This window comes from Orbicella faveolata, unplaced genomic scaffold (genome assembly GCF_042242905.1).
Source record: "Orbicella faveolata isolate gen_17 unplaced genomic scaffold, um_ofav_v1 contig_3, whole genome shotgun sequence".
NCBI classification, from domain to species: Eukaryota; Metazoa; Cnidaria; class Anthozoa; order Scleractinia; family Merulinidae; genus Orbicella; species Orbicella faveolata.
The window spans coordinates 4,575,844-4,601,673 of record NW_028301558.1 but is presented as its reverse complement, the minus strand read 5'-3'; the positions used below and the strand labels follow the sequence as shown (position 1 = coordinate 4,601,673).

The following is a 25,830-nucleotide window of genomic DNA, read 5'->3' as shown; positions in this document are numbered from 1 at the left end:
TTTTTTTTTTTTGGCATCTTTTATTTTCCCGCGCAAGGCACCTGCTGGCAGTCACGTGATCACTCAATCCCACTGAAGGGACTAATCGCATCTAGGATTTAACAATCAAGACGAAGTAATAGTGGATGTTTGCCCGCCCGCCACATGTAAACAAATATGCGTTTTTGTGAATGCATTTATTTCATTGAACACCTGCGACATACTGTGATCGAGCGTTGGTTTTGATGTCGTAAACTTGCGCTGCCGCGACCGCAACCAGCTTGACTACAGCGACGAACTTGCCCAGAGACGGCGAGAGACTATGAGCGAAACATCGCATGTTTAGAAGACGAATGCTACGAGCTAAACAGCGAATTCACTTAATACGCGTCCGAAAACGTCCTACGATGCTGGAAAGCGATATTTCCAAGCTATATCCCGGCCAGAGAAGATCATGTAAGTTTAACATTTTACTTTCTCCTTAATTCTATACATGTAGGCGTCCATATTTAGTTCCTGTTTTTACAGACTTCCTCTACATTTCTTTTGGCTATCGTAAAGTTTGCATTTCTAAAAGTTTTAAAAGAGGCTATTACACGGCGTAATGAAAAAAAAATCCTCATGCAAGTCCCAGGGCAAGGTTCTTTGTGATTAGAAAATTCACTTTATAATGGATTTTCGTCAGGTAGGAACAATACAGCGCTAGGTTTCAAAATATAATGTTCACAGTACAAATAGTCTGTGAAAAAATAAAATTGGGGCAAAGAAAAGAAATGCATTTCACATTGATCGATTACGGGGTTCAATTTGTACACAAAATAATTGAGGGAAAAAAAGCGATTGTAAGAAAAAAAGTGCACGAGATTTTATCTTAACACAAGATGGTCACTCGTGGTTTCGAGTCACAATTTCTTTGAAACAATTCGAAGTTGAATCGGCTAACAAGTAAGGTGTATTATACTTAATATATTAAAACATCAGTCGTACAAATTCAGTCAGTACCATTTCACGACGATCAGTTTTTGCAAGTGGTGTAATATTTATTCCAGGTTATAAATTATATTCTGCAGTTGGCATGTGCCTGTGTTCGCAAACTGTGTTCCCGACAAAACCTAGGATTTTTTAAGCCGCTTCATTAATAAGTCATATTTATTTCTCCAGCTTGTTAGGCACTTCAGTTGGCCTGGCCATTAAGAGTAATTCAAGTCACTGCAAAGCGGTATAATTTGTCGCCTTTTGACTGAAATGTTTCATTGAGATGGACAGCGCTCGTACATATTTCAGTTTGTTAAATCCGAAGTGACATAGAATATTCCTACGGTGATCAGAGTTATGAATTGAACAATTTCTTTCGGAGAGAACGTTTTTTTTGTTTAGAACCGGACGTACTATATGCCGAAGCAGATTTTGATTAATACCACACGCGACAGAAACACTCCAACGAACAGTTTTAATTAAAACATCTTTGGCTTTTTCAATTCCAAATTCGACTGAAAAACGCTCGATTTATTTCGTATCGTAAAATCCCTCGCAAATAAATTCAAAGAATTTTACATGAACGGAATATTATAAACGGAACTAATTCTCGAAATTATGATTCTACTCTTCTCGCGTTGTTTGATTTTGTTTTTTTCCCTCCATTATGTTTTTTTCTTCTGCCTCCTAGTTATACATAATTAGGATCGCTTGTCATAATGTCTCTAGGATACACGATCTTTTCTCTTATGATTAAAACCCTCAAAACTAGTTTCCAGCGAGACGCTTCGTCCTCGCAAAAATGCAGTCTCCAGGCAACAGAAATCACTTCTTGTTACATTGTTTAAAAAGGCGCTATCTGCTAAGAAGCGAGCCTTGTCTCTGTCTCTTTCTCTTTGTCATTCCTTCGATTCTGACAAAATTGCATAGTGATTGATTTGCAAATCATACTGAACACCGTGCCTCTCTTAATGAATAAAATTTTACTTTCGAAAAAGCAGTAGAGCAGCTGAGTATATGCCATAAGGACGCCTGTACAAATCTAACACACTCCGAGCCCAATATACCGTGCTTTAAAAGAAGGCGCGAACCCCATGGAAACCGCTCCCAAAACTGTCAATCTCGTTGTCATGGAAATTTGCAATGGTTTGGGTTCCGCCGTTTTCTGTGTCATAAGCGATGAAATATTTCAAATTTTTATTTAAGAAAAAAGCAAAACAAGCTAGTCCGCCATCTCCAAGAAACATTTCATTTTAAGGCATTATAATTGTTGTACGTAACGAATAAATGTGTTCGGTTACGGTCAATTTCAAAATGATAATTATTCAAGGTTTCCATGTAAAGACGCCTCTATAATCCTTCCGAAAATTGGTTTCCAACGCGAATAAAACTTGTTGTAAATATGCATTTTCAATTAACCTGGTAAATTCTAGCTTTTAAAAATTCCTTTTACAAATTGGAAAATAAATTTACCACGAGAAACGCATTACTGTCATACGAAAAAAAATATTTAGTGCCCGAATTTCAAATGCTTGGAATATTTCAGACGGATGTCACGTATTAATGCAAGTCATTCCACTCAGTAATTCCGATCATTAGAAACTGGAATTATCTTTTTGTTATATATTACGGTGTATCGAGTGGTGTATATCACTTAAACAGTAGTTATCTCCGTCAGGAACGCACAATGCAATTCAAGACGTGTTACTTTGACATCTAACAAGATCACGCACGGTTTATTTTGAAGACAGTGAAAGATCTTTCTTCAATAACTTTGTGTCAGAGTTGTTGCTATAACTACACCGTACTCTGAGAAATATTTCACCAGAATTCAATGGCTAGTTAAAAAGACTGATGTCTTGTTCTCCTTGTTAGCGCACGTGTAATTTCTCGATTTAGGGATTAAACAATTTCGGTTGAAATGATAAAGAATACAAAAGGTCTTCGGTTTTTTACCTTTGTTTCTTTATTATTATTATTATTATTATTATTATTATTATTATCATTATTATTATTATTGTTATTATTATTATTTCTGTTTAAAAGCGCACTGTATGACAATGAGGTTTCTGGTGAAAATCCAGTTAATTTTGTTAGCATTTGAATATCTGTGCATAACTTAGCGTCCCCCTCCTAGGAGAAGGGAGTGAAAAACATTAAGGTCCAAGATAAAAAAAAAAAAAAGACTGAAGCAAACTAAAAAAAAGAGAATCACTTACACTATCGCCGACGTCATTGACTACCACTGAACAGAAAATATAAACAAAGAAATTAAGGAATATTGTTTCAGAAAGCGTTGTTTCCTAGTAAGCTTAAAAAAATTTACCTTTAGAATGTTACAGTGTAAGAAAAATCAATAATAATATGTGAGTTATTTCAAATATTTCTGTTTGCAGAGTGTCGGTTTGAAAATTAATTGTCCCTCTTGTGCCGTCATGATTGCTTCAACAAAGTGTCGCCAATTCTAATCCACCAATGGTGTGAGACTTCATTACGGCTCCCATGAGAATCTGTCATACACCGGGAAATTAAACTTGGGTTGTTGTCGCTATGATTGCTTGAAAAATTTGAAAAAACAACAGTCGGACGTCGCAAAGATGCCTCAAATCAATAATGCACTGACAATTAAAAGACCTTTAGCGGTGCCTTTCACTGTAAAATTAGACTAAAAATTTTCAGACAAAAAAGAATATCCAAGTAATTGTTTCAGCAAATGTGCTGCCTATCAGATAATTGTCTAAGCATTTTTGCTGTCCTAATGAGAAACTGAACGCTCTTGATGGCAACCTTTATCCGAAGACGTTCTTAAACACCTCGACCCATTACAAGGTCTTAGAATTGCATGGTTTTCGGATGGACTTGTTAACGCTAAATTCGGTTACGGCCAAACTCATAGATCTAAAAAAAAAAGTCTGCTTCCCCCTCCCCCCACGTGCCTCTTTTCGCCCCCCCTCTCCCCCGCGTGGTCATTGTAAAAGACCAGCTTAATTGTTGACTTACTAGGAAACGGGTCGTCACGCCGACTTGTGCGCACGCATGTGCAGACGATTCTTGACATAAACACAGGTGTTGGCAATAATTATTCACCCCCTTGTGCAAAACCCATTCCAATATCTGTCGATTTTTATACTTTTAAAACTGCTGTACAGACGTAGGGAAAAAAGACTGCTAAAAGGCCAGATATGTTAAAATACAGCAAGGCTAGTCAAATTATATGTAAGAAATATTACAGACTTTGATGTCTTATGTTCTGTTCGACTCAAAGGTGTGCGCTGTTCGACTTGTCGTTCCGTTTGTCTTAATTTTCAATATCTGTTTGCATGATTTTGTGGCGATAATTAAAGAGGAAAACACGTTTTGTTCACTGCTTTGGGTTACTGGATCGGGAAATCTGTTTGTAGCGCTGTTGGTGTCGGCATAGCAGTACAGACCGGCTATGACTACAACATCCACTTAGCTGTTAACATACGTACGATATTAAAGGTTTGCTAAGGAGTTACATGACCTTCCATGACTACATAAACATGCACCAGTTTTATGACCGACTGTACTGGAAACCACTCCGAGAAGCGGAACGCAATCGAAGTTGACCAATATTTGTTAGAAAATCAGCATTTCGTAACTCGGGTTTATTACTGATTTATTTGCTAGATTTAACAGCTTAACGATAACCGATTAAAGGCATACACGATGACAAGCGCTTAGTACTAAGTGTTACAGACTGGTCATGCTTTCGGCACGTGGAAATAACGTGTTTGGCTGAAACCGCGCTTGGTTTTGGGCTAAAAATGTCGACTGACATACTCGCGTGGTATACGCGCAAGGTATAGCGTCGCATAAAACGTACTCATCTGAAAAACGCGAGGCGCGAATTCGTAGGAATGTATACAAATTTGCGTCTGATAGTACTGAGGAACAACTGCTAGGATCAGTTGTTTTTCTTTTGCTCCTGTTGCATGTGTGAGTTTCATAGCAACTCCTCGGAAACCTCAGGAATGCGCGCTTTGCTTTTATAATACTGAATTGCCTGCTGTCATCATAACAAAGGTAGTGTAAAACAAGTGTCAGAGACAGCGCTCGTTTGAAGAATAAACTGGCATGTGTTAAAAGCAACTAAAAGGCGACAAGAAAAAGAGAGAAAGGTACATAGGTCACGGAAAGCTTTAAATCATGCTGGTTTGCTCCAATGGCGAAATTCACTTTTGCATACCCATCGTCCTCGTTAGTCGTCAGGCCCGTCAGTAGCTTTCATAAACTCTTCTGAGATCGTCGAGAAAACTCAGAATTTCCGCAAATTGACTAAGTAAGTCACGACTGTTTGTGACGAAGGAAATTACTGACCTTAAAATCGACAATGAAATCTTCAAAATGTTACTTTACGAAAGTAGAACAGAACAGACGATATTTTAATAAATCGATTGTCGGATTACGAAACACGATTTCAGTTATAACTTTCAACTATCTGAGATCCTTTATTCACTCCCTGTAAATTTCACTGGTAGCCAGAAACACATCATTTTGTTCCGCTTCTGGCAACTTTTCTAGGCGTGTGGCCAGACCAGTCATTTTTGATAAGTCTCTCTCTTCGATCTGCTGTTTAATTAACTGAACGTTTCATTTCTTTCAAAACATTTTCAAGAAAACTAAATTAAGACAAAAATGAGGTATTTTTCCTTCCAAAAGTTAAACGATTAAAATGTCCAAAAAACTCTCTGAATCTAGTATACATTGCAGGACGAAAACTCGAATTTATTCAGTATAGCTGAGAATAAGACTGTGTGATCGATATTAAATGGGCGATTCTTTTCGTTGATAGAGCTTCTCGCATCCTCTAGAAACAGCGATATTCAGGCTTGCATTGTTAAAAAAATCATCAAGAAACTGACAGGTTGCGAGGCAAAAATGGACAAACAACATCTGGGTTACACCTGACTGACGAAACATAAGTCCCATATCACTCCCGACTTGACAATAATATTTACATGCCTCAGCAGCCTTGTTTAAAACAACAAAACGCGGAGAAAGGAAACCACCTGCATTGATTTAACGCGTGTGATACCAGCCCTTTTATTCAGCCGTGTTATTACAGGGAAAGCTGGCTTTGGTGGACCGAAAGGGCAGATGCACATAGACTTTTGTAGCCGGCCGGCATCGGTGTTGTTTTAGATCGGCTGTGGAAACCATTCAAATGCACACATACACACGTGTAGCACCGAGCGACAGGTCTTGAATCATCACCTACAACCTTCAGTCCTTTCGTGAATGAATTAATGCGACAATTAACGACAATCACTTGCTAGCTGAATCAGAACACATTTTGTTTTAATCTTATTGCTCAAAAGACTTAAATTTTAGACGGAGATTACCTATTAGGATATACTTCTGTTTTTTTTTCGTTTTTCATTTTGCCAAGTACATGTACTGTATTTCAATCAGTTATAAACCTGATTGGCCGATGGCTTTGTTTTACTTAAAATTAATGGTAGCAGTAAAGATAAAATTATAGGCGATTGTTTCAGACATTTATTATTTTGATTAGGTCAAGTGGTGGCGTAATTTAATTGATGTTTACTTTGTCACAACTTGCATTAACTTGATAACTTGTTATAAATTGCCTTTTAATGCGGAAGTTAGTCGGTGAAACAACTTTGTCCGAGGCCGTTTGAAGTTTTAAAACTCGTGCAGACCTTTGAAGCTTTTAAAATATTGAGATTGCATGTTCAAATCTGCTAAAATGCCAAATTCAACTCACTGATCAGTTTTGGAAAACGGAAAATTTTGTTTATAGAGGCAGTCAGGTTTTGAAAACTTTCTCCAACTTTTGTTTCAATTTTGTTTTGTTCTGAGTTATTTTGCACGTGTTCTTGACAGGTGTCAGAGACCTTTTGTCCTATTTACTTCTTCGCTGTAAAATATAACAGGTATCTTATCAATCATAATTCCTTGTTTTCCATTTAGAAATTTAAAATAACAATCAAAAACAGTATTTCAGTTAGATTTCGGAATCGAAAGAACTTTTCAACAGTTGTCCAAATAGGCATGTGAACAATGTAACACGTGTCAGTGCAAATTGTTTGAGATCTCATACAAAACTTTACTTCATCTCAAGATGCTAAGATATTTCTTAATCTTGGTATTGTGAAATTCGCAGTGAACGAAACCGTGCGCTAGAGAATTTTTTCCCCCGTGAGCTTCTTCGAAGAAACATTTAAGTCAGATAACCAGGTACAGTTGCTTCAGAATCTAAACAAAGTAACAAATCTATCAACACGCCGACAAAATTTGTTTTAAATGTTTTACATTGTTTTACTCAAACTTAGTTAAAATTGTTTTGTGCATAAACTTGAGATCTAATGACTTGGTGGAATCACAAGTGCCAGCTCACTTCACCCTTCTATCTGCCACAGGTGTGCACGAGTTATTGTACAGAAAAAGAGAATTAAAAATCGTCTGATAAATACTCCGCTTCAGGTCGACAAACTTTGTAAACGTTGGAAATAATATCTTGTTATTCAGAACTAGGAAACTGTTGATAGTTGTGGTAGCAATGTTGCCAACATGGAAGACACACATGGAACTCGAAGCTCGCAATGAATCAATTGTGTATCCATAACTGCATCAGTGTAATGTTGCGGAGACTCGTTATACGTCTGCGATATTGCGCGCAACAGCTTCGAATGACTGGATACACGAGTGAAAAGTGTTGTGTGAAATATCGCACCAAATGTTGCACCGTATGCCCGGGCCTTGCAAGGGTGTAGTGTGTCCTGGCCACAAGTTTGCATTGTGTATCAGGGTTCGCTCTCATGATATTTCCGCGACATTTTCTCGGTTTTTGATCACCTTTAGAACTAGTCCTGATTACTTATGTCAATATTTTACTAAAGCTATCAAAAATATTAGAAAAGTAAATTACGAAATTGATCTTAGCTAACGATCAGATGTAATCGAATACTGTACACGACTTTTTTAAAATACGCTGCGTAGCAGGCGTATAAAGGGGAGGGGGTGGGGGAGGAGGAAGAGAAATCCTCCGTTTTTCCCCCCGAATTCTCTCCTCCTCCCCACCCCCTCCCCTTTATACGCCTGCTAGGCAGGGTATTTTTGAAATGTCAGTATTCTAAAACAGGAGGTAGCTTTGTTTGCTGTTGAGTGTGAAAAGTTAATTTAGTTAGATTACAGACTGGAATGATTGAATCAAAGCTAAAGATCACAAAAACAAAATAACAGATTTTATCAGGTTAAAATTTTGGAAAAAATGGAGAGTCCAAAGCGCCAGAAATTACCATTTGTTAATAATTGAAAATTGACTAAAGAGTAAAAACCCGCAGGTTGGCGACAGGAGAGGTGGTAACGACCTGGTTACGAGGACTTTTACAGTTATCTGAAGGTCCTGAAGTGTCGGTGCTGGATGGTGAGGAAAACTTAATAGCTTGATAGTTCTCGCCTCCATCCTAATGTGATTAGTCTTGTCTAAAAGCCCGGCAATAAAGGTGCAACATTTCAACGCAACATATTGCGAGACGGTTATGCACGGCAATAAAGGTGCAACATTTCAACGCAACATATTGCGAGACGGTTATGCACGTGAACATGTTGCACATGTTTGGCTACCCTGTTGACAATCCCGGCAACATCATTTAACAGAACGGCCAAACGTGCGTACCAATCGTGCAATATGTTACATTGAAATGTTGCGCGCGTTTGGTTAGCACTGAAGTGTTTCGTACAGCTAGCAAGACTGACCTAGCGGATTACAGCATAAACAGCGTGCCCTGCACGACTATAAATTTTATGTCGGCCCATAGAGTTTGCGAATTTTGAATTAGCTTTCAAAGAATGTGTGATATGACAGCACGCCTCTTAGTTGTTACGCAGTGGTCATCTCACCAGAACTCTAACACAATAACGAATGATTGGCACCACAGACCATGTATGTCATAGCTAAATGCACCTAATCAAACTTTCAAGAATAAACATTCCGTCTCTGCTCGCGAGTTTTTTTCTTTTTTTGCATACAAAATCAAAGGGCTCATTAGACTACCTATATGATATCCTGTTATTTTTTATTTTCCTTAGAAATAGAGAAGAATCCGGCTCCAAAAAGCAGTGGGTTTAATGGTCTAATTTTAAGGGCTTTATTGAATTATGCAAATTAAAAGAAACGATGCAATTTTCATGGCAACCAAATTTTCGATTTACTATAAATTTCTTTCTCAGAAGAAATCTAACCAGCAATCCACTGGATTTTGGAGGCAATTTTTTCACTTTTTCAAGCAGTAAGATAACCAAAGCCAACAGCTGAAATTACCGTAGCGAGATAACCGGCTCAGAAGAGAAAAGCACTTTGACAACTCAATCAGCCAAAAACAATCTTTCCAATACGCTTCTTCTTCGTCAACCTTCTTTTTAATGTAGCATTTATGTTTAACTTTGTATTGAAATATACTGTTGCTTTTTTATGGTACTAACTAATGTCACTAATTTTGAAGTGTGATACATATCTTTCTGTTTAAAACAACGTCGGGACAAATGCTTTCCGTAAATTTCATCTCCATAATAACAGTTTCCTTGTTCGGTTGAAAAATATCTTTATGGAGATCGTTAACGGAATCAAAAGACTGTAAAGTTGGTAAAATTAAATCGCAAAATATCGCACTTTTTTTACTTTATGTTTGCTCTTTGTGTACGTCGATTCGCGATTAATTCAGCTCCAAGAATTACGAATATAGAAGAGTTTTATGTTCCATCAGTTTTTATTTTCAACACAAAATCCGTGGCAGGCATTAGGTCAGGAACTAAAATGCAAATTAACATTTCTGTTAGGAAAGGTAGCGACTTTTGGTTGTCGATCGCAATAACTCGGAAATGTCAAGTACATAATGTGTCGAGCGTATTGAAATTTTGCCAGCTGACAGAAACCTTCAATTGCTGCTGCCAGGATTTTTTTTTTTATCAAAAGTAGACCTTCAAAATGACAAAAGCAAAAACAAGTAGTACAAAAACACCTTGCCTCAGTTAAATTATATATTCAACTACGGATTGAGCCTTATCAGCATTATTAAATTCATGTATGCGGAAACAAAGAAGAAAAGTGAGAAAACTCGCCCAATTTAATTGAGGCTCCGAATTGTCGAAGGGGAATTGACTACACGTTGACAATGAAATGGCAGTATTTGTTTAAGGGTGCTCTTTAATTCCGGCATCTGAAAACTGAAAATACTTAAGAGAGACCACCTTTTGTTATTGAGTTTCAGCTTATTCCAATAAAAGAAAGTTTGACGTTTTTGTGTTTTTCATTTCAATTTTTTTCCTGTCATTTTTTGGCGCCTACGCGACTTTGCCTCTCAGAGCGCCATTTCACTTCTTTAAAAACAAAAAATAATTCACTTATTTTTTTGGACCAACAACTTAAGTCGTTTGAGAGGTAAATAGGGAACAAACTAAAAGGCAAAATTCGCGAGAACATTTTCAACACCTTTGTGAAGGCTAAACGATGTACACGTTAAAGAATCAAACAGTGCGTAGGAAGTTGATAATACAGATAACTTTCAGCAACGCACGTAAGAAAATAATATTAATTTTGTGTTATTGGCACCCCACCGAAGTATTTCATACACTGATGGGTTTTCTCGGCTTTAAGTTCTGCATCAAAGAGCAGATGTTTTCTATAGAGCCCTGCCAATCATTTTCATGCAGTTTATTATTCCGTATATAACTAGGGACGAAAATCATTTGCATTCTTATAAGTTTTTGTTCTTTTCGAGGGTCCAAAACTTCCTTCAGTTTTACGTGATGAGGTTTAAAGTGGAATAAAAGAGCGAAGTAAGTTGATAGAAGAGAGGAAGAGAGATGGTATTTGCAAATAGCGCGCGACCCTTTGTTAATGATGTGACCTCCGTGCTCCGCGAAAATCGCCGTTCTCCATTTAAGGAAAGCTCTCACCACAGGTGCAACGAAATCAACCGTTCGCGTGGAAGTTGTCGCTGACTAGAACGAATTCTCGAATTTGCTGCGATATAGCAAGCGCATAGTAAGATCAAAACGTACAATTGCATTGGCTGAGATCGAGTTCTAGCTCCACGACGCACGGAGCTGCCGCCGAAGCTTGCTGCATCGATTTCCAAGCCGAATCGTCTAAATGTATAATTCGCTCGCGCTCCGCGTTGATGCCAGGGAGGCAGATGTAAATAATTCACGGAATTATATCTGTCAAATGCCGAGCTTTCGTTAATTAATGATGACATGCACTTTGTGGAAGCAGCTGCAACAGCTGCCTGAAGGTCCCGGATGTGCAGGTGGTGATTCGCCGCGAGAAAACTCCTCGATTCGTTACGCCTTTACGTGCAACAGAGGTTTGTTGGCGAGACAGTCGCGCATAGTCTTCAATACAAGGCCTTTTTTCCGCTGTTTTTTTCTATTCACCGAAGGGTCAATGAAATTCGTCGGCGGAATGCATCACCATAAATACAACGGTATGAGCTTTTTTTTTTTTGTCCTAAATGAATTTGCCATTGAATTTTTTTTCCCGTGCATTTATACCTCACCCACGATTTTGTAAATATATATTTTTATGAAATTCATTTTCGCTGATGGTTACCGGATCATAGTGAAAAAAATTACATATAGTATTTCAAATTTCGTTCAATTTTCGGTTTCACCCTATGAATTTATTTATTTCTTCAAGTAACCGGGATTTTTTTGTTTTAAATTGGAGGTAAAATATCACGTCGCTGTCATATATTTGTGGAATATATATTTTTTCGCATCGCTGGGAAAGCAATTACGGCCTACAGTTGGCCTTGTTGAACGGCTCGCCGCCCCAGCACCACTTAGAAAGACTTGTGTAAATAAAACATAAGTTGTCAGTGGAACGTTTCGACAGGAGAAAACAGCTCGCTTTCTTTAATGTCCCTCGGTGAGTGGCTGAAACAGATGTACACACGATACAATAACTACACCAACAATCAGACAATTTGCACGTGCGGAATTCGACCAATCACAATCGAGCATGCATTGCCGGGTTTTACCGGTTATCGTTTTCCTCTTGTTCAATTCATCAGAGACACGACAAAAACAATTTAAACAGGCCATTTTTTCAGTTTTTCGTTTTTGCATTTTTGAACTTCATTTACTCGCGATCGTTTTCGTGTTTTGAAAGTCATGCGATCATTTTGTTTTTCACACAAGTAGGGATCACGTTACACGGAAACGCAGTTCGAATTCGGCCGAAATAATTATTCCTTACGGGGGCACGTGTGCGAGAGATCTATTTTAATGAATCTGAGCTTAATTATTTATTACTTTAGCAACTGAAAAGCTTTTAAAGCATATGGTTTCTTTAGTTCTGTAAAACATGAGGCGGATAACGAAATCTCTTTGGTTTTTCACCGTGTTAAAAGTAGCTAATCCTCGACATCACAGATTATCTCTTAATTTTTTTAATCTTTATTTTATGTTTTACAACAAAAGAAATCTTGCTCTGTCCTAAGGTGTCGTAGCATCTGCATTGGAACCCAGGCTCTCAGTATTTCTTAGCAACGGCGCTTGATTACCATATTTAGAAACGCAAACAATGGTGCGAGGGTCTGGGAGTGCACCTGCTGGTATCGAGTCGCTAAATTCCCGTATGCACAGCTGTTTACAGTCGCTTTATACCACCTGATAGTTGATAAGGAGTGTTATCTCCTCGCAAATATTGCATATTGTGTTTGGAAGGCGGCTGGGAAAATCTCGGAGAATCGAGCGACAGAACACATTTTCGGTTTTCTATGCAGATTCACTTGGGATCGCATTTTTCTGTGCCTTTTTCATTACCGAGCAAAAAATATTGCAATAAAAATGAAGCTGCTTCCGCACGGAGTCGATATCAATTTGTGTTTTTGCTTTTCAAACAAGAAAATGAAAATTGAAATTACTTTTGTGTTGGTGACAGCTAGTTAAATATTAAGCAAGACATTTGGTGATATTTTTGCAATGAATAATATCTTTCCCACGAAAAGGCCTTTCCAGTTTGGAATAGGCAGCGCTTTCGACTGAAATTTCACATACTTAGTTTATTTTTTCCACAGTTCAATAGACCGTAAGGTACGCGCTAAAGAAATATGATAAACAATACTTAAAAATATCCTCTGATATTTTATACGTCAGCTTTACATTCATTTATTCATAACACCCGGTTCACGTGACCCACTCCATGACGTCACTAATTAATTGCTTCACCGGTGGCTGTGTTACTCGATGGGAGTCAAACTAAAGGCCCTTTCTGGCGTAGCAAAGACTTGGTTATGCCGGCTGTTACTTCAGGTATTTTCCTATATATTGCTCATATTCCATAGCAGTGGACTGCATTCATTGAAGTTGTGGTTTCTCGGAATCGTTTGTGTTGCCGTTCGTGAAATTTTCAAAGCGCCACCTTGAGTAATGTAGTCACTGTTGACGAATTTCTTTTATGGCGTCGGATCTTGCTTCGCTGTCTATTGTTTTGTTTAGCGATGGATTACCAGAAGGACTCCGGAATACGCTTGGTTATCTTTCTTAGATTTGAGGATTTGTTTTGAAAGGATCTTGACTTTGTAAGACCATCTTAGACGTTGAGTTCGTTGAGATGCAAAATCAAATGTCTTTCAATGCTTGCGCTGTTTAGACGGAGCCATGAGCTTTTATTTATTTATGTTTTTGGCGAGAGGAACGACCCAGCGTTACCAAAATTTGTTACAAAGACTCAGAATGCTAATTTTAAACGCGAGGTATGTCTTAGAGACTTTGGCGGTTTTGTCAGGTAGAATTGCAAGTCCTGATTTTTTATACGTACGCTTCATTTTCGCAAAGGGTAGTTAGCGAACATGTCGAGTTATTAAATCTCTTTCTTTGGTGAATTAGAATATGATATCCCAAGGTTTAGCTTTCTATTTCGCGCTCTCTCTGTAGGTTTGTTTGTTACGAGGCAGGAATCCTTCGATTCTTGGGTGAAAAGTTAAACGATTCGATCCTAAAACACATGTTTCTTTTTGTGGAATAAGGTAGCGATGTACTAGTTGCAGGGTGACACACTGTTTCTTTCGCCATAAGTAGTAACATGTGTATACTCTAAGTTAAACTCGTACCGTTTCAGTATGTTTCTCAATGAATCTTTTGCATTTTCGTAATGTCATTAGAAACCCATGATGACAGTGATGCGTATTTTCTAGGTCATCTATGGAGATTAGAACAATCTTTCTTCTTTGCTTGTGAAAATAAATCATTTTCGTGACTTATTTATTCACAGGATCTTTTGTGGCGAAATTTGTTCAAGGTAGAGCGATGCTTAGTAAAAAAATAACTTCGGGTGGAAGTGTGTTGTTGGATTGGATTGTATTCGACAAACAAGGCGAGCCACTCGATCAAATCTAGTGGCGGTAATTTTATAAATGTAAATTGAAAACTAGTATTATTCCTATTATTTAACGATGTTTTTGTGTATGTACAAGAGGGTTGCTGTTGTAGAGTAGTTAGGGTTTGTCCGGATATTTTATCTCTGTATGCAAATAAGATTTCGGAAACCTATTTTCTCTAAAACTTATTTATGAATGAGAGACCATGCCAATATACTCTTTTGAATTTATGATGTTCAGTCAAGCAAGACTATTGTTTTGTGCGCAGAAATTTGTAGTCAATGATAAATATTATGACAACAACATTTCAGCCAGCTTAATTTTAATGGAAGATGCTTAGTTTTCTGGTCAGCGACCATGGGTTAAGTGAAATGTCAATCATTGTCTAAATCAAATTGTGTCTGGCATTCTCAGCAGTTATTAATGCATGTGACCAGTTGTTACATAACACATTTTTGATTTTTGATTTCATACATGGAAGTTATTGTCTTTTTTTTATCATTCATGCCAGGACAATATTGTAAAGCTTTTTAAATATATTGTATAATATGTATTGATGCATCTGGTAAAGAAACACAGCATATCAGCTACACTGTAATGAGTGTACAAAATTAGGCATAGATTTGTTGCAACTTGTAATTCATAGAGTTGGAATTATAGTTTATGATGTTGAAATTGATAAATTGTCATGAATACTTGAAATCAAACGTGATTTAAAAGATGAGCTAATTTTGCATTCTTCAGGATGACTTTATTTTTTTCTTAGAATTTCTATTTGAACACCATTCTAAAAATACAATCACTTAGGTTCAATCCTGGGAATTTTGTGGCTGATACATGTGCATGTGTATATAAATCTCTGCTCTTTCTCTTTGTTTGGTTAATTACGTGATAGTTGGGGATAATACAGGTGGTTCAGTTTGATGAATAAGGTCTATCAATCAGACAATCTGCACCAATTGTATACCTTAATCTACATGTGATAATCAACACTTTTTTAATTTCCAGCCTGTTTGTTTTCTACTCTTTGTAAAACTGTTCTTTTCTAGATTGTTTGGGTTAACCAGACTTGTGTCTGTCTGGCAGAATATAACTAGAAACTCAAAGACAATATTCACCAAAGTTCAGATATTCTAACGCACAATATTTATTTTGCTATTTATTTTGATTTGAAAGTGATAAGCCGATTTGAACTTTCCAAGTGTTTTTCTTTTGTGTGTAAATGTAACCAACAGAATTGTTCAGTAGCTTGTCTAAATGTTGTGGTACAACTTTATTCTTGGTTCAATATTAACTTTCTCATTGTTGTTATCTATGGAAATGTGTGATGCTGTCGTTTGCATTTAATCGTGAACATGTCACAAAAAACACGATCTAATTGGGCATGATTCGTTGCATGATTGGTCATAATTAATTTGAAGGGTGGCATACCAGCTATGTAAACATTTGACTCCAAAGTCCAACACAATATTGGTATTGCTTTATCAAATTATGAACGTGTTCTCACTAAGTGTGGATGAAACTTCAAACCAGGAGGTCCCTAGATAAAGGGAATCCCAGTTTGAAGCATATATAGTGACTGTACATTTTTTTGGTAACTCAGCAACAAAATACCAGTTGTGTTGGACTTTGGGCATGGGAGTTTGCGTTATGGTCTACCAAACTTCAGATGATTAATGAAGAATCATGCAATGTTTGACAGCTGTTTAGATCATGTTTTTTTAAGGTGCGTTTACACTTAGTTGCAAATGATGATATAAGTATAAACCAAAGGAAAAAATGAAATTGCACTGAGGCTGAAATTGAACCACAATATATTTTTGCCACTTTTTGGATATTTGAGTTGTATGCAGTTTTATTGAAACATTAATTCCAAGAATCAGTTTTTTAAATGTGACATGTATACACATGTATTGGGCTTCAGGATTTACATTAATTTTAATGCTGGTCTTCCACAGAAAGACATATTTTTTTTGCAAATATGCATGCTTTTTAACAAAACATATAATTGCATGTATTATAGGTTACTATTTAATTCACTTTCTTGACTCCCGACTAATTGTTTCTGTCCTTGAAGATAATGTTACAACTAAATAAAGAAAAAAAACCTCTGGTGAAGTATGGAGAGAGCATATGGTTTATTTTATATTTTAGGCTGGCCTGTAATTCTTTTGATAAACTGTCAAACTGTCATTGTCTTGCAGTAAAATTTCACCATACGAAGTTAAAAAACAAAACAAAACAAAACAAAACAAATGTGCAGCCATACTGTTCTTGTGGTCTAACCTTCTGCAAACAAATGTTCTTGGGTACTGAGGAGAAATGTTCAAGATTATTCTGGGGTTCCAAAAACTATCCATACTCACCCCATGGAAGGGGTGGGGGGTCTCAAGCCAAAACTTTGGAAGAAAAGAATGAGGCTCAACTGGAATTTCTGTAGGTTTTTGTTGTTGTTGTTGTTGTTGTTTGGGGGAGGGGGAATCCAATCCAACAACCTTCGTGAGGGAGAGTGTGGATATTTTCTGGGACAACACAGTGGATAAAGACGTTGATGTGCTGTTGAGTGCAGCTGAAAGTTCAGTACTTTGAGAGTTTCTTGTTAGCAGAGGTTTGATTTTAATGCTTTCAAAAGAGAAAGCATATGGTAATTTTAAACTAAGAGGATGTTTGTTGATGTTACAGATTTAAGAGAGGCAAGCATGCCGGATTCACCAACAGACCCAGCTGCTCATCCCCCTCAAGGACCTCCAGTGTCATCCCCAAATGCAAACCCTTCATCTGTACCAGTGGTGGCTGATGTAAGGTCACTGTCTAATAATTCCACCTCACCAGCTGTCAATGGTGTTCACACCAGTCCCACAGGACCAGTTTCCCCAAGTAGTATTGGGAACAGCGTGACGCAGCTGCCTCCAGCTTGTGGTGCACGACAGCTGAGCAAGTTGAAACGGTTTCTGACAACACTGCAACAGTTTGGTTCAGACATATCCCCAGAAATTGGTGAAAGAGTCAGAGGACTTGTGATGAATCTTGTGGTATGTGTTAACTGTTTAAAAAATTCTTGCTTCACAGTGCATGGGCTTGGGTTGGCTTGTCGTGTTTCAGAAGTCAGGTCTTACATGTAAATTAATTTTCCTTGGGGTTTTCAGAATTATATAATTTGTAGCTTATCTGAATGGTTTCCACTAACTACTAACAAGACATACAACGTATACGAAGTGGAACTCCAGACGTTAAGGGCTGTGAAATCTGGTCATTCCAAGTTCAAGTAGTTTTAGAAATGTTGATACTGGGTGGTCTCAAAGAAGCCCTCAAAGAAGCCCTCAGCAAGAATGCTATTTTAACTAGCTCAACGCAATTGGGATATGTTTACAGTATTTGCCTTATTAGCATAAATACTCCAGTCTCTGACTGTACATTTATCTACAAAAAGTTCAACTCTGGACATTGAAAAGGCTTGAAATTTGAGCCTTTATGTGATTTGGGATTAAAAGTCAAACTTTCATAGTTGGAATATATGGGCTCATCATCACTTTTGCCATGCAGAAATTTTGCAGTTTTTGAAAGCCAATATCTCCTTGAATATTACACCCCAAGAAGCTAAATATTTCACCACTTCCTATGTTTCACGAGCTCTTAAAATGTTTGGAGTTAATTACTACCTACATGTAGCATGGTGCCTTCCCAAACCAAAGTTGAGAGTTGTACAGGGGGGGTCTCTGGCACGGTTCACGAACGGAAGAAATTTAGGATCATGGATAACGGATATAAAATTTCGTTTTCCCAAATCATGGCAATAAGCAAGTAAGATACTCTTTTTAATAATCTGCTCTTACACTAGAAACAGTGTTTGAAGAAAGCAAAATTGTAAAAAGCTAAATCAAGGGTCCATATTGCAAATCGTATACCTAAGTCACTCTCGATAAACGACTCTAACCATTCAGAGGACTTGCATCTCAAAATAACATAGAATAGGATGGTGAAATCACAAATATCGATTAATAATTCAAGTTCTTTACAGGTCATGGAAAACCTTCAGGTCACGGATCGCGAAGAATAATTTCCTAAATTCACATTTCACGGAAAATAAAATCAGCTAATCACGTATCACGAGAATACCCCTGTACGACCCTCAAAGTTGTATGCCTATGAGGCAAAATGGAAGCAATGATGTCAGCATTATACAGAGATAAACCAGATAATGATATGATGATGGTACTTTTGTACTATACAAGTTGGCAGAGTTTCGTATAAGCTTTAGTCTCTTCTTATTTCAGAACTCAACAATATCCATTGAAGAATTCCATGCTCAGCTACAAGAAGCTACCAACTTTCCTCTTAGGCCATTTGTTATCCCATTTCTGAAGGTATGTTTTCCAGAGCTTTTACGAATCGGATCAATGTACAGTGTACATGTAATTTGCACAGGCTTATATTTGATACTAGGTTTACCTTGTGTATTGTGACAAATGTAAAACCTTCTTAATGAATGGCTGTTGGTAAATTTATCATTGCAATTTGCCTGGTGATTTTTGTGTGTTTATACTATACTACTCTGATCTACATGTAAAAAACAAGATTTCTGTAAAATTATGAACAAGAACAGATTGTTTGGGAGAGTGCTTACAGTTTTGTGGCTTGAAATTGTACATGGTGTGAAGTTTGATTTCACTACAACATCTCAATTTATTAGTTTGTGCAGTTACATGTAAAGTTGTAATTTAATCGCAATTTCTACCGAAGAGAAGGAACCCTAGGTTTGGCTGGAACACAAAAGTCAAGTGTCTAAAACCTAGTGATCACTTTATATGTATACTATGGCACAAGAAAAATTCATTTGTTGAGGGCTAGTGATCATCAGACGCTTTGTTTGTTTTTAAATGTTTAGTGTAGGATTTTTCATCCAGGAAGGATTACTAGTAATGTCTTCGAAATTATTTTTGTGTTAATATCAGTTTAGTGATAGTGTTGCTATCAATCAGATCCATATTAGTATTGAACAGTAACATGTTTATGTCATTTAATTTTTAGGCAAACTTACCATTGTTACAAAGAGAACTGCTTCAGTGTGCACAAATGGCAAAACAGACTCCTCCACAATATCTGCGGCAGCATGAAGACATTTTAAGTGAACGTGATACAACACCCTTGGATCCAGAGGAGCTGAATCCTTTAGAAATAAATGAGAATGGAAAACGGAAGGCTTCTTCTGAAGGCATGAGGTGCAATAATTTGAATTTTATAAGTTATCTAGTCCTATTCACTGAGATATTTAATTTTGCCAGCACTAAGAAGTTTAATACTCAGAAATGTGTTGAATTCAAGTGCTACTGTATGATGACAGTATAGAGTTGAAGAGCTGTAGGCTACCTAGCAAACAAGCCATTTAACTAAGTTGTAGCCCTGTTATATTGTAAGAATAATAAGGGTAACATGATCTTGTCATTTCTTACAGACCTAAAGAAAATGGGGCCCCTCCTGACTTAGCCATGGTAAGTTGGATGAGGATTGATTATATTTAAACCATCCATCTCCTTTCCCTTATGGACAATGCTGGATTTACACAGATTTATAACATTGCTGGAGCTTGTCTAATGATTCAAACTGAGATTTCTCCTCCTGTACTGTCATGCAGCACTATCTGACTCTAAAATACAATGTGATCATCAATTTTTAAATGATATGTTTGACTTTCTTTTGTAGCAAATGATGGCAGAGTTAGGAAAGCCAATACCGAAGAGACCATGTTTGAGTAAGTATACCAGTATAAAGAATGTACAGTGTTATGTGTAACTTACAGCACCTTTTTCCTTCTCCCATCATCATACATCCCATAGTTATTTTTTAGTTATGTAATTCCTCTTGCTTGCAAGCTGTAAATTGCTTTTATGGCAAAATGGTTTTAGTTAACGGTGTACAAGTTGTTTGTAAAATCTCTGTTCTGGATAAATACCTGTCTAAAACAGCCTCTTAAATAATTATTATGTTCTGTTTGCTAGTAAATTAGATTTGAAAGTTTAGCACACCATCAATACCCCTCATGGTTGACCCTGATCACTCAGCCATACTGACTACATTTTATCATTTTTTGAGCTAATGATTGTTTTTCTTACAGGCAATAACAGTGGCCTCAGTAAACCAAATCAGTTAAGAATGGAAGACATCACAATGCCACAAGGTACTGTAATATTTAACAAAACTTGAGTGATTTTTGCATGTAGTAATATGTATGTTATAATTCTGAGCTATCATCATGTGCACTGAGGTAAACTTTCAGTGGCTTCTTACCTGCATGTAGATGTAGCTATGCAATATACTTTGAAGTCATTTATTGCTTTGTCCAAAATGTCTTCAAATTGGAGGAAACTGCCACGTGATAGGTTACCAAAGAGGTGACAATAATTCCTAAAATGATGTAGCCAAAAAATAAGAAGACTTGTTTTGCCTGGGAAAGAGAGGCAAAAAAAAATTCTTTACTGATCAGATAGAACTACACAGGTTCATTGCATACACGAGTTTCTCAGAGATGTGATTTTTGAACATTTACATGTACAGATGTTATCATTTGGCTTGAAACATAGACATCAATAGACATTTCTTACATGCAGCAAGAAGTAAATACCTTTTTTGGGGGCTTAAAGCCATCAAGGATGGTGCTTGAAGATTATTTTGAGATAATAGTTATTTATCATGTAATAATAAAACTAATAATAGTAATTCACACAGGTGCAATGAAAAAAAAGGCCAAATAATGCACTTTGTAAGTTTTTTTTTTCATGACCTGCCTTCTCATATTTTTTTGTAACATGGTAAAGAGAAGTCAGAGTTTCATCATTATGATGTATTATAGTTTTGTTGCTTATTTCACAGCAGGCAGCTCACGTGATGGTGAACCTACAATGCCAGAGGCACTGTTAGACAACAAACATGAAATGGATGATTGGAGACATGTAGACACGGTAAGTTTATTTATTCAGTGAAGGGAAAATACACGAATGAGAAGAAAGGAAGAGCCGTAGGAAATGGCCAGAGGCCCAAGAAGAAGTTATGTAAGACATCATAACAAGTTGGTTTTACAAGTCCTTGCAAACTCACGGATAATTATGGCAACTTTGTGAGGACTGTTTCACACTAGTATTCCTGACTGAAATACACGTTCAGTTCTGAATGGTCACTGTACTTAACTCTAAATTGCTGCTGTTTGCGCATCTTCATGTATGCAACAGGTTTGATGCAATGCAGCACAATATCTAGGTACAGCTGTATGCAGAGAGGACATCCGATCAGTTGACAGTATAAACATTTTTACGTGTACAAGTTGATAGTAGAATGCTACCAAATCCTTCCTCTATAAGTGGGTTACAACCATTACTGAGAGATTCAAATGAAAAAGACCTTAGTGGCCATGTTGTATGACAGAAAAAAATAACGCTAATTAGAATGTTTTGTTAGAGCGGTTTTCCGTTGAGTGTCGAAAGTAATTAGACAATTACTGTGGTTTTGGTTTTGGTTTTGGTTTTACCTCAGTTTGAGATTAGCTGAGAAATCTAATTGGTAAGTAATTGGTTTTGGTTTTGGTTTTACGACGCTCAATTGAAAACCGCTCTAATGGTCATCCAACATGCTATGGCGGCGATGATGTCATTTGCAAACGATCTATGGCCCATTCCACAGCCTAACTCTGTTACCTTTGATTTGGATCGTCACGCAATCCTCGTCTCCTTTATTGCGTGACGTCTCAAATAACTGCTCTGTCAGATATGCAACCCAGTCTGAATCCTCTGCATTGTTTTTAATAATCTTGTGTGGTTTTCAGATGCTGCAGTGCATAATTGGAATGGTTGACAAGACCAAGCGGGCCGTGTCAGTCCTTCAACAACGCTGCGGTCAGGACCGGGAAGAGCTCTTGGCCTGGGCACGAAAAACAGCCGAAGAAACGGAAGCGGAAGTGAAGAGGAGAGCAGGTATGTGTAGCATATCTCCTAAGTGATCGGGGCAGCGCATGGCATTCTACATGCGCAATCACGGGTACCATAATTTTACCTCTTTAATCTTGCAGTTAACGAATCCTTACAATGCTGATCCAAGGTTTCACAAGAAACGATTTCTATCTGCCCGACAGAATTCATGTTTTGGCTTTTTGTGATCATCTGTACTCTCCTGTAATATTTGAACATGTTTTTTTGTTGAATCAATCCAATACTTATTTCGTTTTTCAATTGAAAACATGACCTAAAATAGTCCCTCGTTCATGTTGTTTCAGGGGAACTAATGGCGAAAACGCTCAAACAGACGGAAGAACGCGTAGCAGAAGTAAAACGTCGAGCGGAGGAAGCTGTGAGTGACGTGAAGAGACAAGCAGTGGTGGAACTACAGAAGGCAGTTCGTGCGGCCGAGGAGAAAGCCAATGAGGCGGTAGCTAGCGCGCATGGCAAAATGGAGAAAGCTGTCTTAGAGGCCCGCCGGCAGGCCACTGAAGATACTTTAGCTATGTCAAATCATCAGAGTGACTCAAGCGAGGTAGGGCACATTTTGCAGTTATTCCGTTATATAAACTCAGTCATTGATACCGTTTATTTCGCTAGCAAGTTGAGATCTAGTACCCTCGAGATTGCCTTGACAGTTCGATGCTTCTGGAGCAAATTAGTAGGTAGTTTACAGAAACGTCATTCTTAATTACTCTATTGCGGCGACAACTCGAAATTATGCAAGGCAGCTAAGTTTGTGTTACTTTAGCCTGCATGCAGACGTCTAATATACCCTTTGTTTCGATCTGGACAATTTGGCAAATCGAAACTAGAAAATCCTGGTTCCAGTTTGATCGTGCGCATGCGTTCAGGTTCAAAATAAATGGTTTTTGAACATGCGTAGAGAGAGTAACCGCTGTGACTCTTCCGATTTCGCCTAGAGGTCTCGATTCTTGGTGCTGACCTAAAGGGTCGCGGCCTCTGGAAACGAGATTGATGCTTATGGGGATATTCGTTGTTCTTCCCGTAGAGTTGTTGGAATTGCGGTCGAAAGGCCACTGAAACATGTAGCGGCTGCAACGTGGCGCGGTACTGCGGTCCGTTTTGCCAGCACAAAGATTGGGAAAATCATCATCACGTGTGTGGACAGCAGGCTCAGGCCAGCGGCGAGGAGAATCCGCAGGGAGGAGGAGGCCCTCAGCCCGCAGGTTCACCTAAGGATTCCACTAACACTACCAGTCCCGCTGTCACCAGAATGACCACGCCCACCTCAACTTCGGATCCCATCTCGTCTCTTAGTGATTACGTTATGAAAACCCCCTCCACGTAGAACAGGCTAGTGTAGGATAAAACAGTGGTGAATTCGCGTTAGGGCTAAAAACAGTTCGTGTTGACTCTCCCTGGCGGGAATTGAAGTTTTCCCCAGGGAAAGTCTCGCTTGTTGGTCGAGAGTACGTTGAACCGTCGGGAAAATGTGATTTTTCTTTGCACATGAGCGTGCCTGATTCTCTCGTGATCTTTTTGCTTTGCCCTTCGGTGGTTTCGTATTCGATTGACGGGCTTAAGCAACTTCATCACGAAATATCATGGTCATGTGTAAGCAAGGAATGTAGGAATAACCTTTAACACAAAATAGAATTCAGTAGTTGCTGCTGTCGCTGAAGGCCAGTTCGTAAATCGATTTGCCGATAGGCGGGCACGTATTGCAATTAGCGAAAAATTGAAGGCGCTGCTTATTCAACTCCGTACATGGGTAATAGTTTCACACTAATTAGTGCTTGTAGAGAACCCCCTCTATGTCTACCACCCTAACATTGAATAAACAGAAAGTAACAAATCTCCATTCACGATAAGAGAACAAGAACATTGGGACAATTCATTCAGACCCTGGGAACGCGAGACTTTTGTTTCTTCGTGACGTATGAGGTCTCACTGCTTCCTGCGAACACAGCGTTGGAAGTTGCTGAATTTGACGTAGTAAAATACAGTTAAATTTTCATACATCACAGACTGATTGCCCCTCAGTAGGTTTACCCCAATCGGTAAGCTTACTTGAATTTGTGGTTCGTGGACAACTTTGGCTTGATTCTGTTTGTATTAGTGCTCTAAGTTGAGTTAATCGCAGTAAATAATTTTGCCCAGGGAGAATATTTAAGAAGGCCATATGAGGCCTCGTCTAAAATTCCGCAGTTTGGAGGCGGGGTCCAGTGAGCTTAAAATGTCATTGGGTGCACAAGATTTTTCCAGTTTGGTTCTTTTTCAAAGGTATTTTGTTCGAATTTTTTAAGCAAAGCGTGCACGAAGACCGCGTCCTATACACCCGTATTAGTTTTAAATTAGCGCCATGTTGCAAACGGAATGTAATTATGTACAGGAATTTACCCTTCTGTGAATTTCGTTAGTGTCAGCATAATTCTCCTCGTCTGAAATGTCTTGCCATCGTAAATTTCTACTAATCGTTGCTTCTTTGTCGGGAGCATAATGTTTAGGTGAATTTTGTTCATTAACAATTGATCGGCTGTCTGTTATAACAGTATCATATAACTCTTGTAAATATCAAATAAACTCGACCATGTCTACGTTGAATCTCTCTCTTAGCATGCGCTACTTGTATGTAGATCTCAAAATGTGTCGTACCCGGTTCTTTTTTGTAGCACGGGATAGGACTAACTAAGTACGGTTTTATACATTATGTTCACTTTTTTCACTATTATGCGCTTGATGCCCAAAAATCTCACCATAATGCTTGAAAGGCATCCCTATTATGCTCCATTATTCTCACATGAAAAGCCTAATATTTACCCTTGATGTTGTTATTCTGAAGCATGAACGACGCCTTCATGTAATCCTCCATTCTAGCTCGGTTATTGCGAGACGAGTTCACGCTAGTTATGATGAAGAAAATCGCTCTGATGTATCAGAGGCATGTGCTGTGTGCACTGTAAAGCCAAGTGACCAGGCCTGCTGAAGGCCCCCAACCCGCAGCCAGTACTTGGTTAATACTACAATTCCGACATACTGCTTGATTCTTTTGCCTCACTTTTATGCTCGAAGTAATGCTGTCATAATGTGTAAAACCCTACAACTAAGGCCAGATACGATGACGTATCCCTATATAGTCATAATGTTGCAACACTTCAATATGCCTCCCAAATAAGGCAACTTAGGGACATTCGCGGGAAAATTTTCAAACACTGATTTTTTTCTGATACTTTTACCACTAAGATGATGAATTAGTATAGTTATGTCAGAAATGTAAAAAAAAAAAAAAAAAAAAATGGGGGGTCACCAGGTCACCGACTTCGTTTCGGAGCTAGGCCTAAGAGAACATGCCCGGAATAACACCCTAAATCTGAAAAAATCACGCTTCGTTAGCGAATAAGGCCACAGTGCCTGTTCTCTGCCAAATATTGTTTAAGTAGACCTATTAAGTGAATTTAGTCAACTGGTGAGGTTCCTTAAAGAACAAGTTCGCATATAGTGACTAGTTTCATGAGCTTTGCAGCCGCCGTGGACAAAAATCTTGAAATTTTTTTTAA

General features: G+C 38.0%; 1 protein-coding gene across 4 annotated transcripts; it reads left to right on the top strand.

Annotated features, from left to right (window-relative positions):
• LOC110053214 (transcriptional corepressor CBFA2T3-like) lies at positions 1-24,877 on the top strand. Of its 4 annotated transcripts, none has more exons than XM_020759420.2 (11): positions 1-435; positions 17,010-17,359; positions 18,602-18,691; positions 19,356-19,546; positions 19,780-19,816; positions 20,028-20,076; positions 20,440-20,502; positions 21,195-21,283; positions 22,141-22,288; positions 22,588-22,844; positions 23,322-24,877. In XM_020759420.2, exons 1-11 carry the CDS (start codon positions 318-320, stop codon positions 23,619-23,621), a joined length of 1,692 nt encoding a protein of 563 aa, XP_020615079.1. In that variant the 5' UTR covers positions 1-317; the 3' UTR covers positions 23,622-24,877. The 4 variants fall into 4 exon arrangements, with proteins under 4 accessions (XP_020615079.1, XP_020615078.1, XP_020615077.1 ...); XM_020759419.2 differs by lacking the exon at positions 1-435 and adding an exon at positions 11,177-11,429 and having other exon boundaries at positions 21,198-21,283; XM_020759418.2 differs by lacking the exon at positions 1-435 and adding an exon at positions 11,177-11,429.
• The last annotated feature ends 953 nt before the right edge of the window (positions 24,878-25,830 follow it).

Coding starts and splice junctions, on each gene's coding strand:
- LOC110053214 (XM_020759418.2), top strand. CDS start 11,192: ATGATGACATGCACTTTGTGGAAGCAGCTGCAACAGCTGCCTGAAGGT. Junction 18,692..19,355: donor TTGTTATCCCATTTCTGAAG/GTATGTTTTCCA, acceptor TTTAATTTTTAG/GCAAACTTACCATTGTTACA. Junction 20,503..21,194: donor AGACATCACAATGCCACAAG/GTACTGTAATAT, acceptor CTTATTTCACAG/CAGGCAGCTCACGTGATGGT.